The 21241-nt window shown below is 38.5% G+C and overlaps 1 protein-coding gene across 1 annotated transcript in view; it reads right to left on the bottom strand.

The window, feature by feature from the left end:
* The window catches only part of RNF17 (ring finger protein 17), a 38962-nt gene extending 19107 nt beyond the window's left edge, over nt 1-19855 (bottom strand). The window contains exons 1-18 of the mRNA XM_068181351.1: nt 19766-19855; nt 19053-19144; nt 18363-18421; nt 17336-17391; nt 15969-16068; nt 14797-14877; nt 13282-13379; nt 12313-12484; nt 10914-10990; nt 8477-8551; nt 7220-7311; nt 5545-5706; nt 4758-4947; nt 4157-4322; nt 2664-2854; nt 2010-2148; nt 1389-1542; nt 569-684 (exon numbers count right to left, since the gene is read on the bottom strand). Of these exons, the coding sequence (XP_068037452.1) occupies nt 569-684; nt 1389-1542; nt 2010-2148; nt 2664-2854; nt 4157-4322; nt 4758-4947; nt 5545-5706; nt 7220-7311; nt 8477-8551; nt 10914-10990; nt 12313-12484; nt 13282-13379; nt 14797-14877; nt 15969-16068; nt 17336-17391; nt 18363-18421; nt 19053-19144; nt 19766-19854 (2109 nt within the window). The 5' untranslated portion in view covers nt 19855. The remainder of the gene's footprint in view (nt 1-568; nt 685-1388; nt 1543-2009; nt 2149-2663; nt 2855-4156; nt 4323-4757; nt 4948-5544; nt 5707-7219; nt 7312-8476; nt 8552-10913; nt 10991-12312; nt 12485-13281; nt 13380-14796; nt 14878-15968; nt 16069-17335; nt 17392-18362; nt 18422-19052; nt 19145-19765) is intronic.
* Nucleotides 19856-21241: the final 1386 nt, after the last annotated feature.

A 21241-nucleotide genomic window follows, 5' to 3' on the forward strand; every position in this document is an offset into this window, starting at 1 on the left:
AGTTCAGCATAATTGCGATCGGTAACCAAAATTATCAAATGAATAGCAAAGAAAAAATAATTTCCATTTACTGGCTTTTTTTTATTTGACAGAAATACTTTGCCATTTTCTTTCCCAGTCAGTTTTCCTCCTTGTCAAAAGGGGGATACTGCAACCATTCCTCAAGTTAGAAAACCACCAAATTTAAAATGTAAACAAAAATATATTAAAAAAAATCCCCTCTTATTATGAGATTATCACTTAAAAAGGAAAGAATGCAAAAATTAATTTAGCTTATTATGGAAATAAACTTAAGTGAATTAAATACACACATATATACAAATTGTATATATATTTCTTCTGCAGTATGTATACTGCAGGGCAACATTAGATTTAATTTACACCTGAAAGATACAAAATAATTTAAGAGCTTTCATTATGCACCCAAAACATTAAGTGAAGCACTTCATAATGGTGGGCAAAAACAAAGTTCCTTTGTTTAATGTATTTCAGAAAGTGAACAATTATCTCTTTCCACTCTCATTCACCGAAACGTTGTTAATTTTGAGTGTTTAATCCAGGCATTTACCTTTTCTGGAAAGCTCAGAAACTCCTGTTTCACTCTGCGTATGTCTTTAGGAGTTAAGTTAGCAATGTTGCCGTAGTCAACATATTTTACCAGAACTTCCTGACAACTTGGCAGTCCTCCAAGGAAAACAACCCAAGATATTTTAACAAAAAATTAGTATCTGATACAGATTAAAGCACCAGAATGTCAGAGCAGACCCCACATTCATGCCGTATTATCACCTAGTATCAATTTTTTTTTTTTTTTAAATTTTTATACCCCAATCAATAAGAGCATTCTTTAGGAGTCAGCTCTTTCAGGTCCCTGAAATGACAGCTCTGGCATTTTGGGCTCCTTTGTGAGACACTGGCACACTGAACACATGCCAAGTAAACATGTAAGCAGATGTGCTACATTGCCCACATACAGGCAACACAGACTCAGAACAAGCACAACCCCCACTCCCTTTGGAATTACTACGGAGAATTATGAACCAACACCAGATACACTCACAGGCTGGCTGGAATAGCCAAAGCTGTGGTTCACACCGTAATAGCAAGAGAAATACTACTTAAAATAATTACATAACAGAATTTCAATAATCTCTAGAGAATGGAATATGTTGCATCTCTGTTCAGAAAGAACAGGTGTATAAACCAGTCTATTAATAGCAAAAGAAAATGTATTAGTACTACTGATTTTATGAAGCTACCTGGTAGCACCATAAATCCCAGTAAAAATACTGGCTGGATGCTACTGCTCATATCCAGCGTGTGACTCTGACCTACCAACACATCTGATTTTGCAACCTAGCATTAGAGCAAAAGAATCAATACTTCACCTATAATCTGTGCTCTATACCAATTCCCATCCTCCTGCTTTGCAACGCATGCTTGGCCTTCAACTGGGCAGAAAATTTCCAAGTTTTTGCCATTCTCTTGTTTATATATCTCCTGAATTTTCTCTGGAAGAGCTAAAGATTCCACACTCTCTCTCTGAAATAAAAAACAACAAACCACACACACAGAGCAGATGTTCTTCTTTAATGGCATTTTTTCTCTTTTAAGGGATAATTTTTTTCCTAGTACTGTACTTTCCAGTCTTCCCTCCAAAATTAAAGTGGTCATGAATACATAAAGTGAATTAGAGAGCCTAACAGTTATTGAATAGTGCCCTGTTCAATCAATTCTAACCAGTAAAATATTGCACACCCACAAAGGAATTAATCATATTACATAACTGATAAAAACTTTCTGGGATTTTAAGAATTCCTGAATTTTAACTAGGCTGAATCAATGACTGTTAGAATTAATCTCACCTACTAATTCTAGGAATCCTACCACTGATAACAAGTGACAGAACTTAGTAGACGTTGTAACTTATTTAGTGTGGACTACAAATAGCTCAACATTAAAATGTTTATTCACAGTTTCACCTAAAGAGGCCTTATTTTTAAACTTACCAAGCGAAGATAGAAATCACTTGGACTATTAATGTGACAAACCACAACAAAGACCTCTTCTCCTTCCTGTGGAATATTTGGTGGACTGTACTGCGAGACCGTGCAATTTTCCAACTGACTAGGAAGTTGTAATTTAAACCTAAGGTAAACAAAATGAAATTTTCAATAAAGTCAGTCAAAATGAACTGCAAACGAGCCCTTTTATATTCAAACATCAAATTTCCCATTAAAAAAACCACAAAATGATCTTACAAAAATTACAGGTGGTGCAGCCAATTATCTGTAATGCTTCTCCCACTGCCTACCAGCCAAATCAAGCAGGCTCATTTCTGTGTGGTTTTCTGTCTGTGATAGACACCAAGGCTTCTCATTTAGAGAGCCTCCCCTGTTATTTAAAATTTGTACAAAAATATGTATTTTGCCATTTTCCAAAATTAAGTTCCCTATCTAAATGAAGCCTGACTAGTGCAAATGAGTATAGCATGGTACTCATTGGTGAAGGTGAAAAAAGGAAATGAGCAGACTGCTGAAGGTTAATACATCACACATTAATATATGGAACATTGCAAAAGCAACCAGCTTAGTAAACTTCACTTGGTAACCATTATTATCAGTTATGGCATAGAGGAGCAGGAACCAAAGGAAGACACATACCTTGCCAAATCTAAGAAAACCAATGCATCCTTGAGAGACAGTGGTGTATTACTGCTTACTTCATTAAATGGAGGTTTTCTCAGATCCACAATGAGAACACCATCCTCTTCTCTAAACACCATCATTGAAACAACTTTATTGTTTACCATTTCTAAAAATTTTGTCTTTGCCTCCTTTCCCCAACCTTCATCCTGTATTAGAAAGAAAAAGTTACTGAGGATGTCAGAGAATGTTAAAATAAAAAATACAAACTGTAATTAAAAGTAAGATAAAGTAAATGCAAGGAAGAAAGCACAGATACATCTGAACAGATTAAATACTGAACATGGTCCAACTTGTCTAGCCCATAGCGAGGACAGCACTGAATGGAATTGTTTTATTATGGATTAGTATGTGTCTTAAACTGTATAAAACTGAGTCAGGTCAAAGGATTGCAGTTTCTATTATGTTTCTTTTGAAGATCCCCTCAGATAGTTTTGATACATTAACCAGAATTATCTTACTTGTTTCATTTCATGGTTTTCCCATGAATTGAGAGAGCAGAAATTAAAGTTTGTCTTCTTGTCTTTCACAAATGTACAATATGATTTGATAAATTTACACACTGCCACTCTCCACAGCATCCTGTGTAACATTTTATCTACCTTGAAAAAGCCTGTCTGAATTTATTTCTCTGGGATCAAGTTAATGCATTTCTCATTTGATACTGCCAATCTGTGTCTTTTAGGCACAGAAAAAACTGAAAGCACATATAAGGAAGGCGTTTTATCTACACTTGTGAAAATTGTTCCAGAACTTTCCTATTTAAAGTTATTTCAGTCAACATCAGACTGGTAAAAACCCCTCAAAATGGACCAACAGCTAATACTGTCAGAAATGCACAGCTGCATTGGACTTAGTTCATTTCCATGTGAACGTGGCAAGAATAAAGAAAGCCTAATTAAAAATGAATACTGAAGAAAATAATACTGCAATAGATATGCCTTTTTTGTAATGGAATAAAGGTTGACAGCACTTTATTTGTGGTTATACTGAAAGAGAATAAACAACACTTTACAATAGTGGAAAAATTTTTTAAGTAACAAGTACAATCCCTGAAGAGATTCTCTTAAAATTTTTAAGAAGCCATTTATTTTTTGTTTGGATGAAAGTTACTACTTGCATAGTTATCAGACAGACACAAAATAAGAGGATCAATTTTGTAATTACTTTCTAAACTTCATAAAAGAACATGTCTAAAGTATGAGCAGTGAGATTTAAGCCTGAAATATGCATTTGTAGTCTCACAGGCTTTTTAAGACAGACTGTTTCTTTTCCAATGAAAGCAATGCAACACATCTTTTTACAAGACAATTTAACTTAAAATACACTCTGTACTCTTGAGTTTCCTTCTGTTTATACTGGAATAAGATAAAGTAAAATTCCATATTTAAATTCTTGAATAGAAATCTTATGAAGAAGTTCCTGAAATACTTCAAGTAGCTTGTACTTACTTCATTTTTGGGAACAACATCCTTCAGTGAACACCGTACTGCTAAAGGAGGAATGGCTGCAAGCTCTGCCTCAATGTGCTCATCAGGCTTCCTCACAAACAGACAAATGTCATGGGTTTCAATAGTTTGCAGAGTAGCAGGATCAGGCCTTTCAGTGGGATCACATCTAATGCCAATGGGAATAAATGCAGTGTAAAAGCAGAAAACCCCAAACCCTATGCCTAAAACCCCTCAAACCAAATCCCAGACTTTTATTGTAAGTTATTATTGCAGTAATTGGCATAATGTCATGTCAATAGACCAGAATTTTAAATTCTCAGTGAAATGCATTTGTTTAAAGCATTTAGTACTTATATGCTGCCTTTTGCATTTCATGTCTCAGCTAAATATTTTAATGTATGCAGGCTTGTCCACTTGTGCACTTAAATATAGTGCCACCTTTTCTGAGGGGAATATGTATGAAGAGAATACCAGAGCCATTTGGGTATCTGGTTATCCGCCTGCGTGAAGGTGGGGAAGGACTTGTTTCTCAGAAAAGACCTTGAATAACAACAGTAAAGACAACAACTACAGACAAAAACCCCTCTCTCCATGAACATACCCTGAGAAAATCAGAACTACAGAGCTTCCAAAATCAATCAGGAATACTTTCAGTAATGCAACATCACACACTTTGTATCTTATTGGATCACAAGGCTTCCTCCGACTTTTACTTTCTACAGGAATTAGTTCAGTGATAGTTCCACGGCACCACATTCCAGTTTCCTCACTCTTAATGAAAGTTCTAGCACCTACATGGAAGCAAATACAGGACAGCAAAAAAAGGACTAAATTCAGTATTTTAAAGTCTTTCACACTGAAACTATTATTACAGTTCTGCATAATGCTCCCCTCTTCCCATCCTCCACACAGGTAATAAAAGTGCTACTACTACAATAAAGACACAAAGACAGTAAATCTTGTCTCCATAGCCACCAGAAGTTCCCCCCACATTCATTTATACAATGTCTTTAAGGCTGGAAGGTGTTTGGCTTGTATCAAGAAGTCATTTCTGGTAAACTTTCTATAGTTCGAGTAGAATGGCAAAACCCCCACAGACATATCAAGTTATTATATACTTTTCATCAGTTTTCTGAACACATTATGGAAGTGGGTAACATTATCAACATGTGGGTTAGGAAATAATGTTAATGATTTAAGAATGTACTACTGTCTTTAATTTTCATTTCTAAAATGGTTTCTATTCAGTCAGTGAACTTTGTAAGGACTGCTTTACTACATAAAGGAGTTGGGGGGAAGAGAGAAAAAAGAAAGAGTATGATACTAAGAAAGGTATATTGCAAAGTAGTATTTTAAGCTGTGTAGATCTTTAGGAATTAACCATTTACCTAGTTCCAAAATGTCTGAAGGCAAGAGATAGGAACTCTTACTACAGCAGAAATTTTCCAATTTCGTCTGCAAAGCAAATGCTTCCTTCTTCTGTGAGTATCTCCGAATATAGAAATGGCATGGATTTATAACATGGCTTACCAAAACCAATTCTGTCAAACCTGAGTAAGACATAACAAATTATCAAACACCCTCCAAGTGACTCCAACAGATTGAGGCATATGATTGAGTTTATGTCGTATTAATCATGATATTACCACAAACAGATTTTAATCTGACAATTCTGTTCATACTTGTTTCAAACTATTACCATGTTTGCTTCCTGATGAAGTTGTTCTTTTGAACTACCTCCCTTATGCTACCCTCCAAACCAAACGGCTGTCTCACAAATTGCTAGCTTGAATTTAAGTGGGTAATTCAGAGTTTTCATTCCCTCTAACAAAGACATAGAAAGCAAATCAGATATTAAGACTCCTACCTTTAAGAACAGGTATGCCAAGCACTTTACTACAGTTACTCAGTGTTAGTGCATGAAGATCAAGGAACTAGCCAAGAGATGATCCTATGTAAGACAGGACTTGTGACTAAGCATCCAAAGCCTTTGTACTGCAGGTACCTCCCTCCATTAGGGATATAAAAGACAAGGCTGTTCATGGGTCAGAGGGTTTTAGAAACCCCACAAACCAATTGTTACAAGAGTATTTTATACCACAAAGGTTCTTCCAAAGAGTGGACAACATCATCTAGGCTGAATGTCACCTGCATGACTGATCAGGGCACACCAACCAGACAGACTTGCAACATCCTGGAGCACTGCCACCTCTGGACTGCAACACATAATGGGTGAAAGACTACACAGACTCTGGCATCTGAAACAATCTGCGCAGGTATTCAGGACTGTGCTTCCAAGTTTAGGAAATGCTGCACCCAGAATGGATGCAAGATTTCTCTTGGCCATTCCCAGTGCAAAAGATAGCATCTGAACAAAAAGTCTGAATGACTTGAAAGATTTCCCCTATAGGAACACAGCCTCTTTTGGATCATCCCTGGTCACCATCTCCAAAGACTGATGAGTCAGCTATCTTATCTTACATACAAAATCATGGAATTATTAAGGCCAGAAAAGATCTCTAAGACCCTGAGCACCTCCTGCACACCAGCCTGGCAGGTCCTGCTGGGCTCCCTCCTGTGTGACAGTGACTTTCAGTATCTCAGGGTCCAATGCTGGACACAGTACTCCAGATTCAGTCTTCTAACAGAGGGGAAGGATCCCTTCATGGACTTGTCAGCTACACTCTTACTAGTGCAATCCAGGGAAAACCTGACAAGCTGAGGAACCTAATTGTTCCTGCCAAATATCATAGGACAATGGCCTGGGAGAAGATTCAAGAAGCTGAGGTAACTGTCCAGGAGTTAATGACAGAAACTCCTAGGAGACTGCAATAACCACAAGTCAAAGCAAACCATCATATAGCAGATAGTGCTTCTGACCCTCTTTGAGATAGCTTGTGATAAAGTTTTCAATAAACTAAACAGGAGAACAAAAAAAAAAAAAAATTGAAACAGACACCATTAAAGAACTTGCATGAGCCAAATACATAGCATAATACAAGACTCAAAAATAGGATCACACTCAACAATGGAACACTGAAAGCAAGAGGTATTACGACTTGCCTTCCAAGTCATCTTCAAGTATTTCTTCTATTATGACATCAGGCGTTTCTTCCTGGCCATCAAGGATAAGAGTGTCTTGTCCATTATCTTCACTGTATTTGGGAAAAATTTTACTTGGAAACAACATAATTCAGTCTGTTTCCAGAAAAGCATGACTCAAAGCAGAGCTTTTATCAAGAATGCATCACTATATTAAAAAAACACCTCATAAGACCTGCTAGAAATAAACTAAATTACATTTTTTAATACCAAGACAATAAAAAAACATTACTATAACTCTGAATCCTAGAAAGAATTGTCACAGACACTGTACATATGCCTGGGCACAGCTTACTGCAAGAGCTACCCCACATCTAGATGATCAGAGATCACAAGTACAAACTATTGGAAAAAAATGTTCATAATGTGATGAGATAGCTCATGTCAAAACAAAAAGGCATATCAGATGCTTTTGTACTAACAGATACTACTCAGTCTCATATGTAGGATTTTCAAATATTACAGTATGTAATAAGCCTTTTTTAGCATATTCAGTGTTAATTACAACAGCCCTAAGAGCAACTCCATTCCGTTTTTTCAAGTATTAGTAAAAGACCACAGAAATAAACCAATACCAAAAAAACAACAAACAAAAAACCTCTAATAAAATAAAAGCAATTATAATTTTAAAAATAAAAGGTTTTTCTTTGTTGATCTTAGGAAATTTCTTTTGGCATTTGACACAATTAGTATTTAGACTGTGAACTGGAAATACTACCAATTTCAGTACTTGCTGTTCATTAGAGATCCATTTACACTTACATGCACTTTCATGTGCTGAAATGATTAACATCTCTATTACAGGTACTACAAACATAGCACACACAGAACCCAGAGACATGGTTTAGTGGTTGCCTTGGTAGTGTTAGGTGTACAGTTGGACTTCAATGACCTTTTCCAGCTTAACCGGTTCCATGGTCAAATCATTAAGTGCCAATTGAAGGTGAAAAGTACACAGCGTAAATAAAATCTGGATAACTGAAGTGATTCACCAAAATATACTAGAGCAAAACACAAGTAAAACCAAAATGTCAGAACTGAAAAACAAACTGGACTGACCGGAAAGCTGATTGAAATACCAGTATATAAAAATTTGCTTTGCTTCAATAAACTCTTAGAATTCCATAAGCACCTACAGTTTTTTTTATTTGATCTCAAATAAAACCACTAGAGCAGGTCAATTACTGTACCTATTCTCTTTCACTAAAAAATACTTACTTCATTGTCATTTCCCATTTAATCTCGTCCAAATTTTCTAATGAAGAGGTAATCTCAGAAGTGTTCAGGAACAATCTCAAGAGAAGAGAACAAATATTATAGAAGGTGACAAAAACACCTAAAATCACTTTTGACAGTTTGAGCTCTAGAGTGTTTTTCAGCACAATATTCATGGAGGGGCAAAGCAGGTGATTCATTACCTACTCCAGTTTATTTCTTCCTACAAAAACCAGATTTGGCTGCTCATTTATCTTCACATTCATACTTAAAAATTCTTGTCCTATGCTTTCTCCCTCATGCACAGAGTACTGCAACATTCACTCAGTTTTCACATCTATGCTCAGTTTAGTTCAATATATTATTCTGCACAAAGAATTTTCTTTTCTTTGTAAAGAACAAAACCGTAACTCCAGTCCAAAATATATGCTTCTGTTTATTGTTACACTATTAACTATTTCTTTGCCAATGAAAACCAGCAAAATCTTTTAAGCACTTTTACATTTAGACTAAGGGAACTGTGAATATAACTTAACTAAATGCCTTAGCTTTTCTATCCAGTTCTAATTAATGAAAAAATGAAATGTAAATAGTACTGAACAGCTGTCTGGGGTTCTCTCCCACTGCCCAGGAACATATCCACTCTTTCTTCTACAACATTTTATGCCTACAGCATGTGCCTCAACTTCTATGCACCTCCTACTTGTGTTTTTTTTTCACTTTGGGTGTAATTTTGGAGTGGCACAAGGTATGTATGCCTTTATATTTATCCTTCATCAGGTCTCCTTCGCCCTCTGTTCAGCTGAAGTTCTTGAAAAGTTTTCCAGTGCAAAAACAAAAACAAAACAAAAAAACCAAAAAAAAACCCCCCAAAAAAAAAACCAACAAAAAAACCCAACCAAAACAGGATTTTGTTATGTTTCAGCTTTGTTTTAAGCTGGGAGAGTTTACCATTGTGCATTTAAACAAGCTTCTCTGAAACTGCCATTCATTACTGACAATATCTTCAAAACAGTGACTTGACAGGTAGGGCCTAAGTTTTCTAAAAGAGGATTTTATAGATTGCTTTATTCCTATTTTAACTCCAAAACTCAACTAACATGACAGGAGGGGTCCTAACTTTTGTCTAGTGTTGGAACAACCCACCCAGGGATTGGCTGAGCCACCATCCCGGGAGGCATGGCTAACAGAGCTGGGGCTGTTCTGCCTGGAGAAGGCAAGGCACTAGGGAGACCTTACAGTGTATTCCAGAAAGACAGGCACAAATTTTCTGCTAGAGCCTCCTGCAAACAGTTTAAAACCATTACCCCTTGACCTAAGGGAAAGGTGATTAAGAGTAGATAAAAGGAATTTCTTACAGTAGGAGTGGTGAAACAGAAGAACAAGTGGCCTGGAGAGGCGTAAAGTGCCCCATCCCTGAAAAGATTTAAGACCAGACTGGATGGGGCTCTGAGCAACCTGATCTAGCTGAGGATCCCTTTGCTCACTGGAAGACACTTAGACTACACAGCCTTTGAAGGTCTCTCTCAAACAAAACCATTCTATGACTTTGTGATTTAAGACATGCAGACACTACACTTAACACATGGTAAAGGTGGAGTTGGTAGTGTTAATAGCTGGACTCAGCGATCCTAATAGTCTTTTCCAACCTAAATGATTCTGTGATCATACAAAAATTGTTTGCATTTAGCATGTAAATAATCAACTTGCTAAGCTTATTTTCTCTGTGCCAGTCAGAATCACATCCCTCCACTCTATTCCCAGAGTGGTTCCACATCCTGAAATATAACGGGGGTCCCAAGATGCTCCAAAGTAGCACCATCACCTTTGTTCTGTCCCTCCATTGTTTTTGAGTGTGGCCTTTATACACTAGAAACTACAGCACTCTTGACCAGCCTTATGACCAAGCTGCACAGGGTCAGGTGTACCTCAGCTGTGACCTACTTTCTTGCTCACTTCTGCTATAGAATCATCAGCTGCTTCCAGTGAGGCCAGCATGGCAACTGGGATTTTCCACAACTTTCTTTAGACATCAGCACCCCAAAAAACATTTAATGTTTCCTGAAGGTCAGAAACTGATTCACAAAAAAAGTAATTAAGCCCCTATTCTCCCAATTTATTTCTATTTGTAAGGAAAGGAGGATTTCAGAAGTTGCAGAAGTCTGTCAAGGATTTTTAAAATGCCTATGTATTTGCCTGCATTTCAGCAAATTTTATGTGCTTTCTCCGCCATGCCTCACATGAAGGCTATTGCCTACTTGTGAATAGTTTATACTTAAGTGAATAGTTTATACTTAAGCCTGAAGTAGTAGTTTTTCAGTCAACTGCAAGTGAAGAAGCTCAACTTCTGCTGTTTAACTGTCTCATGAACAGTTTTTGTAATTATGATAACCCGTGCCTCTTTTTACCTCCCTGTATATCTCCCACTCCAGTCATTTACCTTGAAAGTATTTTGTCCTTTAAATTCTTCACTCTTGAGAGCTCAGCCTGCACTGGCAACTTCAAGTCATAAATAATCTGAAATTAAGAAGTACAATCTTAGCATCTATTAAACAGGAAGTTATACAAACATCTATTATCTATAGCATGACACCTTAAATTTTAAGGTAAAAACCTCAGGAGTTCAGCCAACAGCCAATTCTCAAATATGTCTTCTTGCCTAATTATGACTTAATGGTTGGGATTCTGTAATCTAAGCATATAAACAGAAGCAAGACTCAGATACTCTTTTTGTTTCAACATCTAATGAGAAAGTGATCTCTAAGTAAAAAGGCAGGCCTATGAAAGGAGAGTGGTGGCTGCCAGTTCCCAAAAAATCACAGTGGTAAGATGGAAGTAAATGACAGAAAAAAAAGAAGTATTAGACTTCTTTTCTGGGTCAGAAGACCCAGTTTCTTCACCTGGAAAGTAACAAATGGATGTAGGGTAGATGATTCTGAAAAGCACATTTTTTCAAAGAATGACAAGACCAATTATTCATTCCTTTTCTCAACACAAGGACTACAAAGGCTCCAAACGAAATAATTGAATGACAAATTTTGAAATAACAGAGGAAGCTTTTTTACATAAAACTCATTTTAAATAGTAAAAGGTGGAACTCACTGACACAACCTATGCCTATGTGCGTACAATGCACATATGTACACAACCGTGCACATTGCCACAAGCTTTACAATGACATTAAAGATGATGTTCCACAACCTTATGACAGAATAAGGTAATGTTTATTCAGTGTAATGAGCCTGATGTATCCTATTCATACTAAAATCCTTAACGTTCAACTTTCCCAGTTTCTTGGATGCTTCCTCCAAGCATCTTTTCTCTCTGCTGCCAGAGACAGGAGACGTCACAGGATGGGCCTCTGCTCTGATACAGCATGGGAGGTAGCATAGGTTTCTGTGAACGGCAGATATGATGGGGAGAAAGAACAGAAGTAAAGGCCTGGGACCAAGAGGATCAAGTGACTGTGGCTATGAATTCTGGAGTAGTTCACTGAGAAGGCTGGAGAGCTCTGGAATGGAAAAGGTTTGAGAAACTGAACTGATGAAAACATCAGCTTTTCACTGATCAGCACTGTGACAGTTTTCCTATCCTGCCTCTCCATTTCCTGCCAAAATCTTCAAGGCAAGAACCACCTTTTTTTGCTTCACATCAGTCAGCACACTGTAACTTGAGATTAAGCCAAATAGAAATTCTGTGTCTGTGAAGAGGCAGGGTAAGAATATAATACCCCAAAAATGTCAGTATTGAAGTCAGCAAACTGGGACCACAAACTTTCATTCTAAATTTGAATATATTCCTTAAAAGTAAATTATTTCACAGTGCAAGAATGTTACTACCTGAGCAAGATCGCAACAGTCTCTTAGAGAATGTGAAAATTTTAATTCTTTTGCCGTCCTAATGGCACAAATCAAGTTCTTCTTCTTCTCTTCGATGACTTTCTTAGTTTTTGCAATACTAGAACTGTAGTTGTTGATGTTCTCCTTCAATTCTGCAAATGATTTCCTTTTTCTGTGTTAAAAACATTACTTTTCAGAATAGGCACTCAGCTGCACAGACTCAAATCTGAACTGTAACACACAGCTGCTGCCAGCCACACAATATGAAGTGCATACATCTCACACACAAGGATCATCTTCCCCAAACAGTGCGAAATAGAGGCATGGGAAATGTACTCTGTAACTGGGGGAACCACAAAAGTTAAAGAGTACACACTGAAAAGACATTTATTAATTAAATATTAGGAGTACTCTTCCATTTCAGCCTCCTGATATTTCCAAACACATGCAACTGAAAAATAAACAGTTGGATCTTACAATTCATTCCACTAAGGTAAGACTGAAGACCATCCCCCTCAGAGGCGCTTCTGGAAACCTGAGCTTTAACACCTCTCTCCCTTCAATATGAAGACATAAATATTTATGAAAATCTAGAAATGAAGTGTCCCTGTGCTTCCAGCAGCTTGAAAATGTGCAGGGAGTAAATCTAAAAAACCCTGCTACACTGCTGTTAAAATTTATCACCCACTAATAAAAGTATTACAAAACCTCAAAATTGAGCTTTTTCAGAAAATTAACATAATGAGTAGTTGTTTTTATTTTAAGAGCAGAGGCAGCATAAGTTAGTGTTTTCCAACCATGCAAACCAGCTCCAAGATGCCACAATGAAAAGGTAAAAATAAAAGACAGGTACTATAAAATACTGCTATGAGAAAATTCTAAACACATTTTTAGTCTTTCACCTGAATTAGGAAGAGGTTTGTGGTAAAAATAACTCACCCATGCCATACTACAAAACTAGATTACTACCTTGACAGAAGAGTAATAAGTTCATCAAGTGTTCTATCTGCAGCTTCTGTAACTTTGTCTTTTTTATGCTTTACTTTCAACTCCAAGTATTCCAGCACCTATTTTGTTCAGTACGAATAAACATGCATTATTTAATTATTATTTTATTATTCACACAATACTACTACTATTTTTAAAATTCAGAACAGAAGCAATGAGACAAGACAGCGTAAGAGCAATGAGAGTAAGACAGCGATGGATACCCCAGCAGATAAGAGTTACATTAAACCACTTATAGATCATTACAACCCTCTGTTTTCTCTAACTTGGAATCAGTTGGCACTGTTTGAATCCTCAACTGAAGCTTTTAGGTCTAAGAAGAAAAAGACAGATCTTAGGTCCAACGTCTCACTTTCCTTACCTGACATTCAAACACTGCACCATACATAGATAACAGCATGCTGAGATTTCCACTTTTTTAAAACTCATTATGAGCATAAAGGGAAAATTAAAAAAAAAAAATCTTCCTCTGGCTAAGCATCAGTTTTGTCACTACAGTTACATTTGATGAAGAGACTACAGGGAAAGAAATCTCAATAGTGGAATACTGCTTTGGCAATTTCTCAGTCTCTGCTGAAAACCTGTTGCAAGACCACAGTCTTGGTATTATAATAGAATACCCATGGGTTATTACATTATGGCTGCTGAAATGGGTAGTTCCTACAATATGCTATTAGTGTATGAATTAGGAATTCAACATAGTTTTGCTTAACAGAAAGACTGGCCATTAGAAAGGGAATGGAGAACAGGACTCACTGACACTTCCCCCCACATTTAACAGAACAAAGTTTTTAAAATACTGAATACTTCTATACTGTGTATCTTATAAGCAAAATGCAAATAGATGGCGAAGACAGAACTACAAGCTTTTCTACAGCACATTTAAGAAGAGCTAAAGTTTAAATAAATTATTTATCATTGATAAAGTTAATTAATAAAACCTATTAACAGCATTAGCTGGTATTTTAGGATTCTTCCTATGTTTTATACTGTGCATAAAATATATTACTTGATTTACATTTTTCTGCACATTCTGTTGCATTTTTTATTCTACTGGCCTCATAACATCTTTTCCACCTTTAAATACAGAAAGGGGCACACTAGAATAAAAAAGTTAAAGTAGCTGCTAGAGTAAAAACCAAAGCTGAATTTTACCCTAATCCAAGTAAACACAAACTTAGTACTTGAAGACTGGCTTGCATATGGTTCTGTTAAATGTATGAATTGACCTATTAACTTTAAATTATGCACAAGCTTGTGTACTCCTCTGCAGACTACTTTTCAAGCAGTAGCCTGGACTTTAAAGCTGTGTACTCACAGAAATAACATGAACAGCTGAAAGACAAAACAGGTAACAAAACAAAGGCAAGAAAAGCAAATTTAAATAGCGTGTTAATGTGTGACTACTACAACAAAAATCTTCAGTCTAGGAGAGGATTGATTATTTCATTATTTATTTAACTAAATTTTACCCACCTTGCTTGCATCATGGAAGTGGCCAAGATTACTAACAGCTATGCTCAAAGCTTCATCAATATCTTGCCCAGTGTTGTTCTCCTGAGGAAACGTTTGCCAATGAATATAGAAGTTGCTTGCACAACTAAAAGATAAGGTGGTCTACAGCTGTTTGCCATTTTGACAGAGGGCATTTGATGTGGATGACTGCTGAGCTATGTGAAGACTCTGAGCAGCTCCATAATGGCCAGGCACAAAATACTTGGCTCACCTGAATTTCACTGAGAACATTTCCACTGTAGTATTTCTGAAACAGAGTCTAAATTTGTTTTTAAACCAATTTAATTGCATACTCACGTACAAAAACCAAATTAAAACAGTACATAAAAGGCAAAATAAAGTTACTAATACATATAAAAGAAAACATGGAAGATTGAAGAACAGGAATACTGCAGCCTAGAACAAAAGTAAAATATTTAGAAATATCACTTGGGGAAAAACCCCCCAAAATGTAGCTAGCTCCCAGCAGTTTGCCAATACAAGGAAACCATTTTCATACTTTAAGAGGCACTGTAACAGAACTACCTAAGAAATCACATTAGACATTTGCAAGGTCAGTGTACAGGACAGAGAAAACTCTGTCTTCTCCACAGAAGAAAACATGACTGGCACTGGATATACAGTTCCTTTACAGCCACTTTAAAATATCCTCAACTTATATTTTCTGATCTAGAACTTCACAAACCTATTCAGAAAGATGATGTTAGGAAATTTAATAGAATGTTTAAAGAGGTCCATTTGTCCACCAAACTTATTGCCCTGAATTATTGTTTTAAGGATGTAAACATGAGCCTTGCTGATGCCCCAAATTTAAAAACAAATAAAGAAGTCCCCAACTCAAATGTTGTGAAGTCTGGGTTATCTTTTAAGAAAACCTAAATTCAAAATACATTGTTTCACAGTAGCTGGATAGAACTAACAGTCTTCAGCTATGATCTCATTAAGGGGTCTGAGCTGCACTCATTTTGTCAAGTTATTTTAAGAACACTGTAGCTGCACATCCATTCTATGGTAAGAGAGAACACTAGCACGTAACTGTTAAGGCTGCAGGGTTTTTTGTTTTACAAAGTGCACTATTGACTATGCATATACCAAAGCAAGTGAAAATATAAGGAAACTCCATGTTAACACACCATGTCAGATGATGGAGCTAGAGGTGATCCATCACTCAGCCCACCATCAGAAAGAAATGGGTACTGGACATTTTTCTCTTTGGTATTGTGACTGAAGGGCCTGCAAACAAAAAAAAACTGTAAAGAAAAGACCCATGCCATTTAAATAAAGTACGAAACCTCCTACAAATACTTTACATGAAAAATCTATCATTAAATACATATACACACACCTATTTATCTTACAGATGAATTCACACATATAGCAGATATGCCATTTAAAAAAAAAATCTCCTTCTTACTATAATCCCCTTAAATGTAGCTATTTTTCATTTGACAATTTTGGCAAGGCTGAACAAAACCTTAGTAGCTGGTCGTGATTCTTATCCTCAGTGAGAGCAAATGCATGACTATGAACATTCCAGGATTCATTTTTCATTTGTTACTGTTAAAATCTTTAGAATAAATGATCAGTGACACCAAAACCTTTTACTGGCAACCTGTTAGGAAGGCTCTTAAATTCTATTGTATGATGACCCCCAGCTGCTCTACTGCAACAGCTGACATGACTCCCACAAAAGCAGTCTGCATAAACCAGCCTTATTCCAGGAAGGAAACCTCATGTTGTTCTTCCTGGGCTCAGTTTGTTGCATCTGATCAACAGCGAGAGCATCTGGAGAACACTGCCACAGAGACTTGACAGCCACACATGAAATCTTTCACCGTGGGCAAGGTTAGCAGTGCATGTTACATGCACCAAACTCAGAAGATAAATTTCCTACAACTTCCTTTCAGAACAGCTTCCTTATGCAACAGACCTGAAAGAGTTTTATGGGACTATCCTTATTTGCATGAACATCAATCTCCACAGCAATAACACTGTGGGGGGAAGACACCTGCTTTAAGACTTCCTTGAGGTTCATACTGACTGGGAAAATAAACAAGTGAATGTACTTTAGATTTGACAATACCACAGAATATTGCTGGCATCCAATCTTCATAAAATCGTGACTAGTTATTGAAACAGAAGGAGCAATGGATCAGCAGGTGTTGGAGGGAAGGAGGCAGAGTCCTTCTACCACAGCTTGGCATTTCAGCAGATCTCTCTTCCTCTGAACCCTAATCAGCCATCTACCACAGTACTTAAAATTTTCAGTTTCACACATTTTCAAGCCAAACCAATGTGTTTTTCGCTGCCTCTCAATGAAATGATACTCGTACTCAATGTGTTCTCACAGTATCAGACACTCATACCAACAACACATTAGTGAAGTTTAAAGAACACATTAAAAATATCAGCCCAAGGAAAACGTCTGGAATCACTTACTTGGTCTAGTCTTTCCCCAGGCTGGCATTTAAAGACATGAAAAGATTTAATAAAGGTTTACCTTGCTTGTCTTTCCGAGCTGCTGCCACACAGCCCAAATTTAAAGTCTGTTCTGTTCTAAATTCAGAGGGGGAAAGGAAAACAAGTTCAACCACGGGCTTACAGCCAAATCCCAGGAAAAGGTATTCTATAAAGCTGTTTTAGCCTTCATTATCCACCCCTGCCCACCATTTCAATTAGACCAAGCTTCAAAGTAAATGTTGTTGAATTCAAGGGGAGGTCTAAGGAAAGAGCCCAAAGTAGAACATCTGTAGCCACCAGTGCACCTTTGTGATAAATAAAAAGCATTCCTAGTAAAAACATTCCTAGTAAAAGGAATCCTGACTTCCTGTTTGCACTTAGTATTTTCCCCATTATTATGCAAAACTTTTAACATACTGGATTCGAGATTCTACAATGTACCTTTTAAATAAGGCTTAATCACAGGTCTTAAATGCCAAAGATCTGACTCATTCGTATTTTGCAATAAAAGCTAAATCTGAATTTCGTAAGAGGAAAAAAAGGCATTTCATGTTTGTCCAAAATATAAATTTTGATTAAACAATGGCATTAACATGTCATAACACACAAGAGTCATGCACAAGGAATTTTTTTAGATGTGGAAACAGAAAATCTCAGAACTTACATGCTACTGGGCAAAGTGAAGATTTTTTTTAGTATCTTTTAAATCTTTATGTACAGAAGAAGCACTCATTAATGAGTCGCTTTCTTGCGCACTGTGTGCACACAAAAGGGTGCAACAGATCTGGCAACAAGGGGCACTAATGAGAATTGTAAAAATTGTAAAAATACACCTTTCTAAACCCAGGTTCTGGACATCTGACACACGCTACACAGCAACACTGTGTCATGAGAAATGGTAGCAAGCACTTGCTGGGGATGTAGGTGGTCATAAAGCACAGACCCTGAGCTCAGAGGGGACCAGAGCCTGCTTTTTAAACTCTCAATGAAAATTCACATGCTCCTGTAAAATTGCTACTTCACACCCCCACAGTGACTACTGAACTGAAAGCTTTAGATCAACTTACTTCTGGAGAAGAGAAACAAAACGAATCAGTGCCTTCATCCTTCCCATCACCATGCAACACTGTAAAAGCAAACAGAAAACCCCACTCCTGTAGGGCAGCCTAATCCGTAAGACAATGCACCGTCACCGGTGTAGTCTTCTAAATAGTATTCACCAAGTCAACAGGAATTAGAACCCTGACTTTTTTTAATAAGAGAATTTAAGAGCTAGGAATAGAAATCCAGATGGATAGATATAAAAGCCAGGAATTACAAAGACTGACTTGCATGTACTGATTAGGGTATTACCTGTTATCATTAGCTATATATGTTGTTACTACATTCAGTACAGCATAACCATATGAAAGGAAAAAAGGCAAAAAACCCCACACATTCAAAAAGCATAGTTAAGTACAGGAAAAAATTGCTTCATGAACACCCATAAATACTACGCATCCCATACAATTTTTCTACTCTAGGAAAAAAGTTACTCATGCAGAAAAACCCCAAAAATGAGATTTCTTTTAGAACAAACTTGACAAACACTTCATCAAGAAAAGGAGCTGGTTGTTAACAATCAATTAGTAGCAAATAAACAATGTGTTAATCAAATCTAGCAGCCCATCTATTGTCCTTATCATATAAAATAAAAATTAACAGTGAGTAATGCACACAATAAAACTGCTGGAAATAAAAAGATCCCAAAACCTTACCTTCCGCACTGAGAGCTTTTGATATATGACACAAATCACCATTTCTCTGATGTGTCTCTGTAAAATCCTCTTCCAGTAGCTTAGGACATTGCCTTCAGAGGTAAAAGTAAAGATTTAGGTTCATCAGGAATGTTAGTAAGAAACTACTTCTGACTTCCAGCTCTTTCAGAGCTAAGCTGAAGCTTAGCTTACTCACTTTTGCCAAATAACTTTATAAAGAAGCTGCAGTTAACAAAACACACCACAAGAAATCTGTTCCCTTCTCTTAACTGGGGAAGTACTTTAGCTCTGTGACACTGAATTCATCATACATAAAGGTGATACAACAGCTGCTAGGCATGCGGTATTTCAGGTAACTAGAACCAGCACAAATAAACTGTTATGTAATCAGCTTTAATCACATTCATTCTAGTTATTTAAAATGTACTAAAAAAATCAACAGAGCTTATTTGTAAAAAAGACATACAGACCAGTGTGATACAGAATCTAACAGCATATCAAATTGCATTTAAAATGTCCTTTTCCATGAACCTACTCCAAATACAGAAACTTTTCACAAATTGAGTATTTTACTCACATACATATAACAGAAAAACGGATTCACAACACTGCAAAACGCAAACATTACTGTCTACGTTTTCTCAATTCTATTTCCCGGTAATTGCATGTCAGAGCTTAAAAATATTAAAGCCACCATCTCAAAATTCACATACCTCACACCTTTCATTCTACTTCTGGGAAGCTCTTTATTACTATCATCTGCCAAGGAGAACTCGCCCCTTCCACTCATGGTGCCTGACATAAAAAAAAAAAAAAAAAAAAAAGGCAACAAATTATTTTCAACAGAGTCCAGTTCATCACTTGAGCCAACACTACAGGTTCACATCATTTTGCGAACAGAAAAGCAGAAGCGATAACACACAGAAATCATACGTAGCATACACGCACGTCTTCCCCGAAAAGCAAATGTGAGTGGAACAGAGCAGCAGCCCGCCCTGCCCTGCTCAGCTGCTCCGCCCGGACCCACTGCTGCACTGCTGCTTTCCCCACCTCCCACTGCTGCACTGCTGCTCCCCCCACCTCCCACTGCTGCACTGCTGCTCCCCCCACCTCCCACTGCTGCACTGCTGCTCCCCCCACCTCCCACTGCTGCACTGCTGCTCTCCCCACCTCCCACTGCTGCACTGCTGCTCTCCCCACCTCCCACTGCTGCACTGCTGCTCTCCCCACCTCCCACTGCTGCACTGCTGCTCTCCCCACCTCCCACTGCTGCACTGCTGCTCTCCCCACTTCCCCTCCCCCGGGGCGCCTATCCTCAAAGGATCACTGCTCCCTGCTGCAATTACCTCCGTATTCGCTCCCTGTCCGCAACCCACCCCACGCACAGACCCCGACTCCCGTCCCTGGGGACTGCCACGGCCGCCCGCACCTTCCGCGGTGTCCCTGGTGGTTGTTTTTGGCTGCGGCCGAGAGGAGCCCTCTCCCCGCGGCGCTGCGGGCGGCCTCAGGGACGCGCGGCTGCGGCCCGCGCCACCGCACCCAGCCCCTCGCGCGCCAAGATGGCGGCCGGCTCGGGGCGCCTCTCGAGGCGGCCGCAGCCAATCGCGGGCAGGCGCGAGGGGCGGGGCGGGGCGGGGCGGGGCGGGGCGGCCGCGCGCGGCCGGGTCCCGCCGCCGTGAGGCAGGATGGGGGAGGCCCAGCTCCGGAGGGAGCGCGTTCCCCGCGGGCCGGGCGGGGACGCCGCCGGCTGCTCCCTCGCTGCCCCAGCAGCGGGATCGGGGAGAAAATCGGCAGAGCGAAACGTAAAAAACCCGTGGGGTTAAGCAGGTTTAATAGAGAAAGCGCAAGCCACGCGCGTAAGCAAAGCAGAACGAGAGATTAATTCACGGCTTCCCATGGGCAGGCAGCGTTCAGCCATCCTCAGGAGAGCAGGGGCCCATCACGTACAATGATAACTTGGGAAGACAAAAGCCATCACGCCAAACATCCCGCCTTCCTTTCTTTCTCCTCTTTGTACACGGAGCACGATGTCAGATGGTCTGGAACGTCCCTTTGGTCAGTCGGGGTCACCTGTCCTGGCTGTGTCCCCTCCCGGCCTCTAATGCACCTGCAGCTTCCCCGCCAGCACGGCAGGTGGAAAACTGACACGACAAAACCAGAAAAGGCCTTGGCTCTGTGCGAGCCCTGCT

Source organism: Anomalospiza imberbis, chromosome 2 (genome assembly GCF_031753505.1).
Source record: "Anomalospiza imberbis isolate Cuckoo-Finch-1a 21T00152 chromosome 2, ASM3175350v1, whole genome shotgun sequence".
NCBI classification, from domain to species: domain Eukaryota; kingdom Metazoa; phylum Chordata; class Aves; order Passeriformes; family Viduidae; genus Anomalospiza; species Anomalospiza imberbis.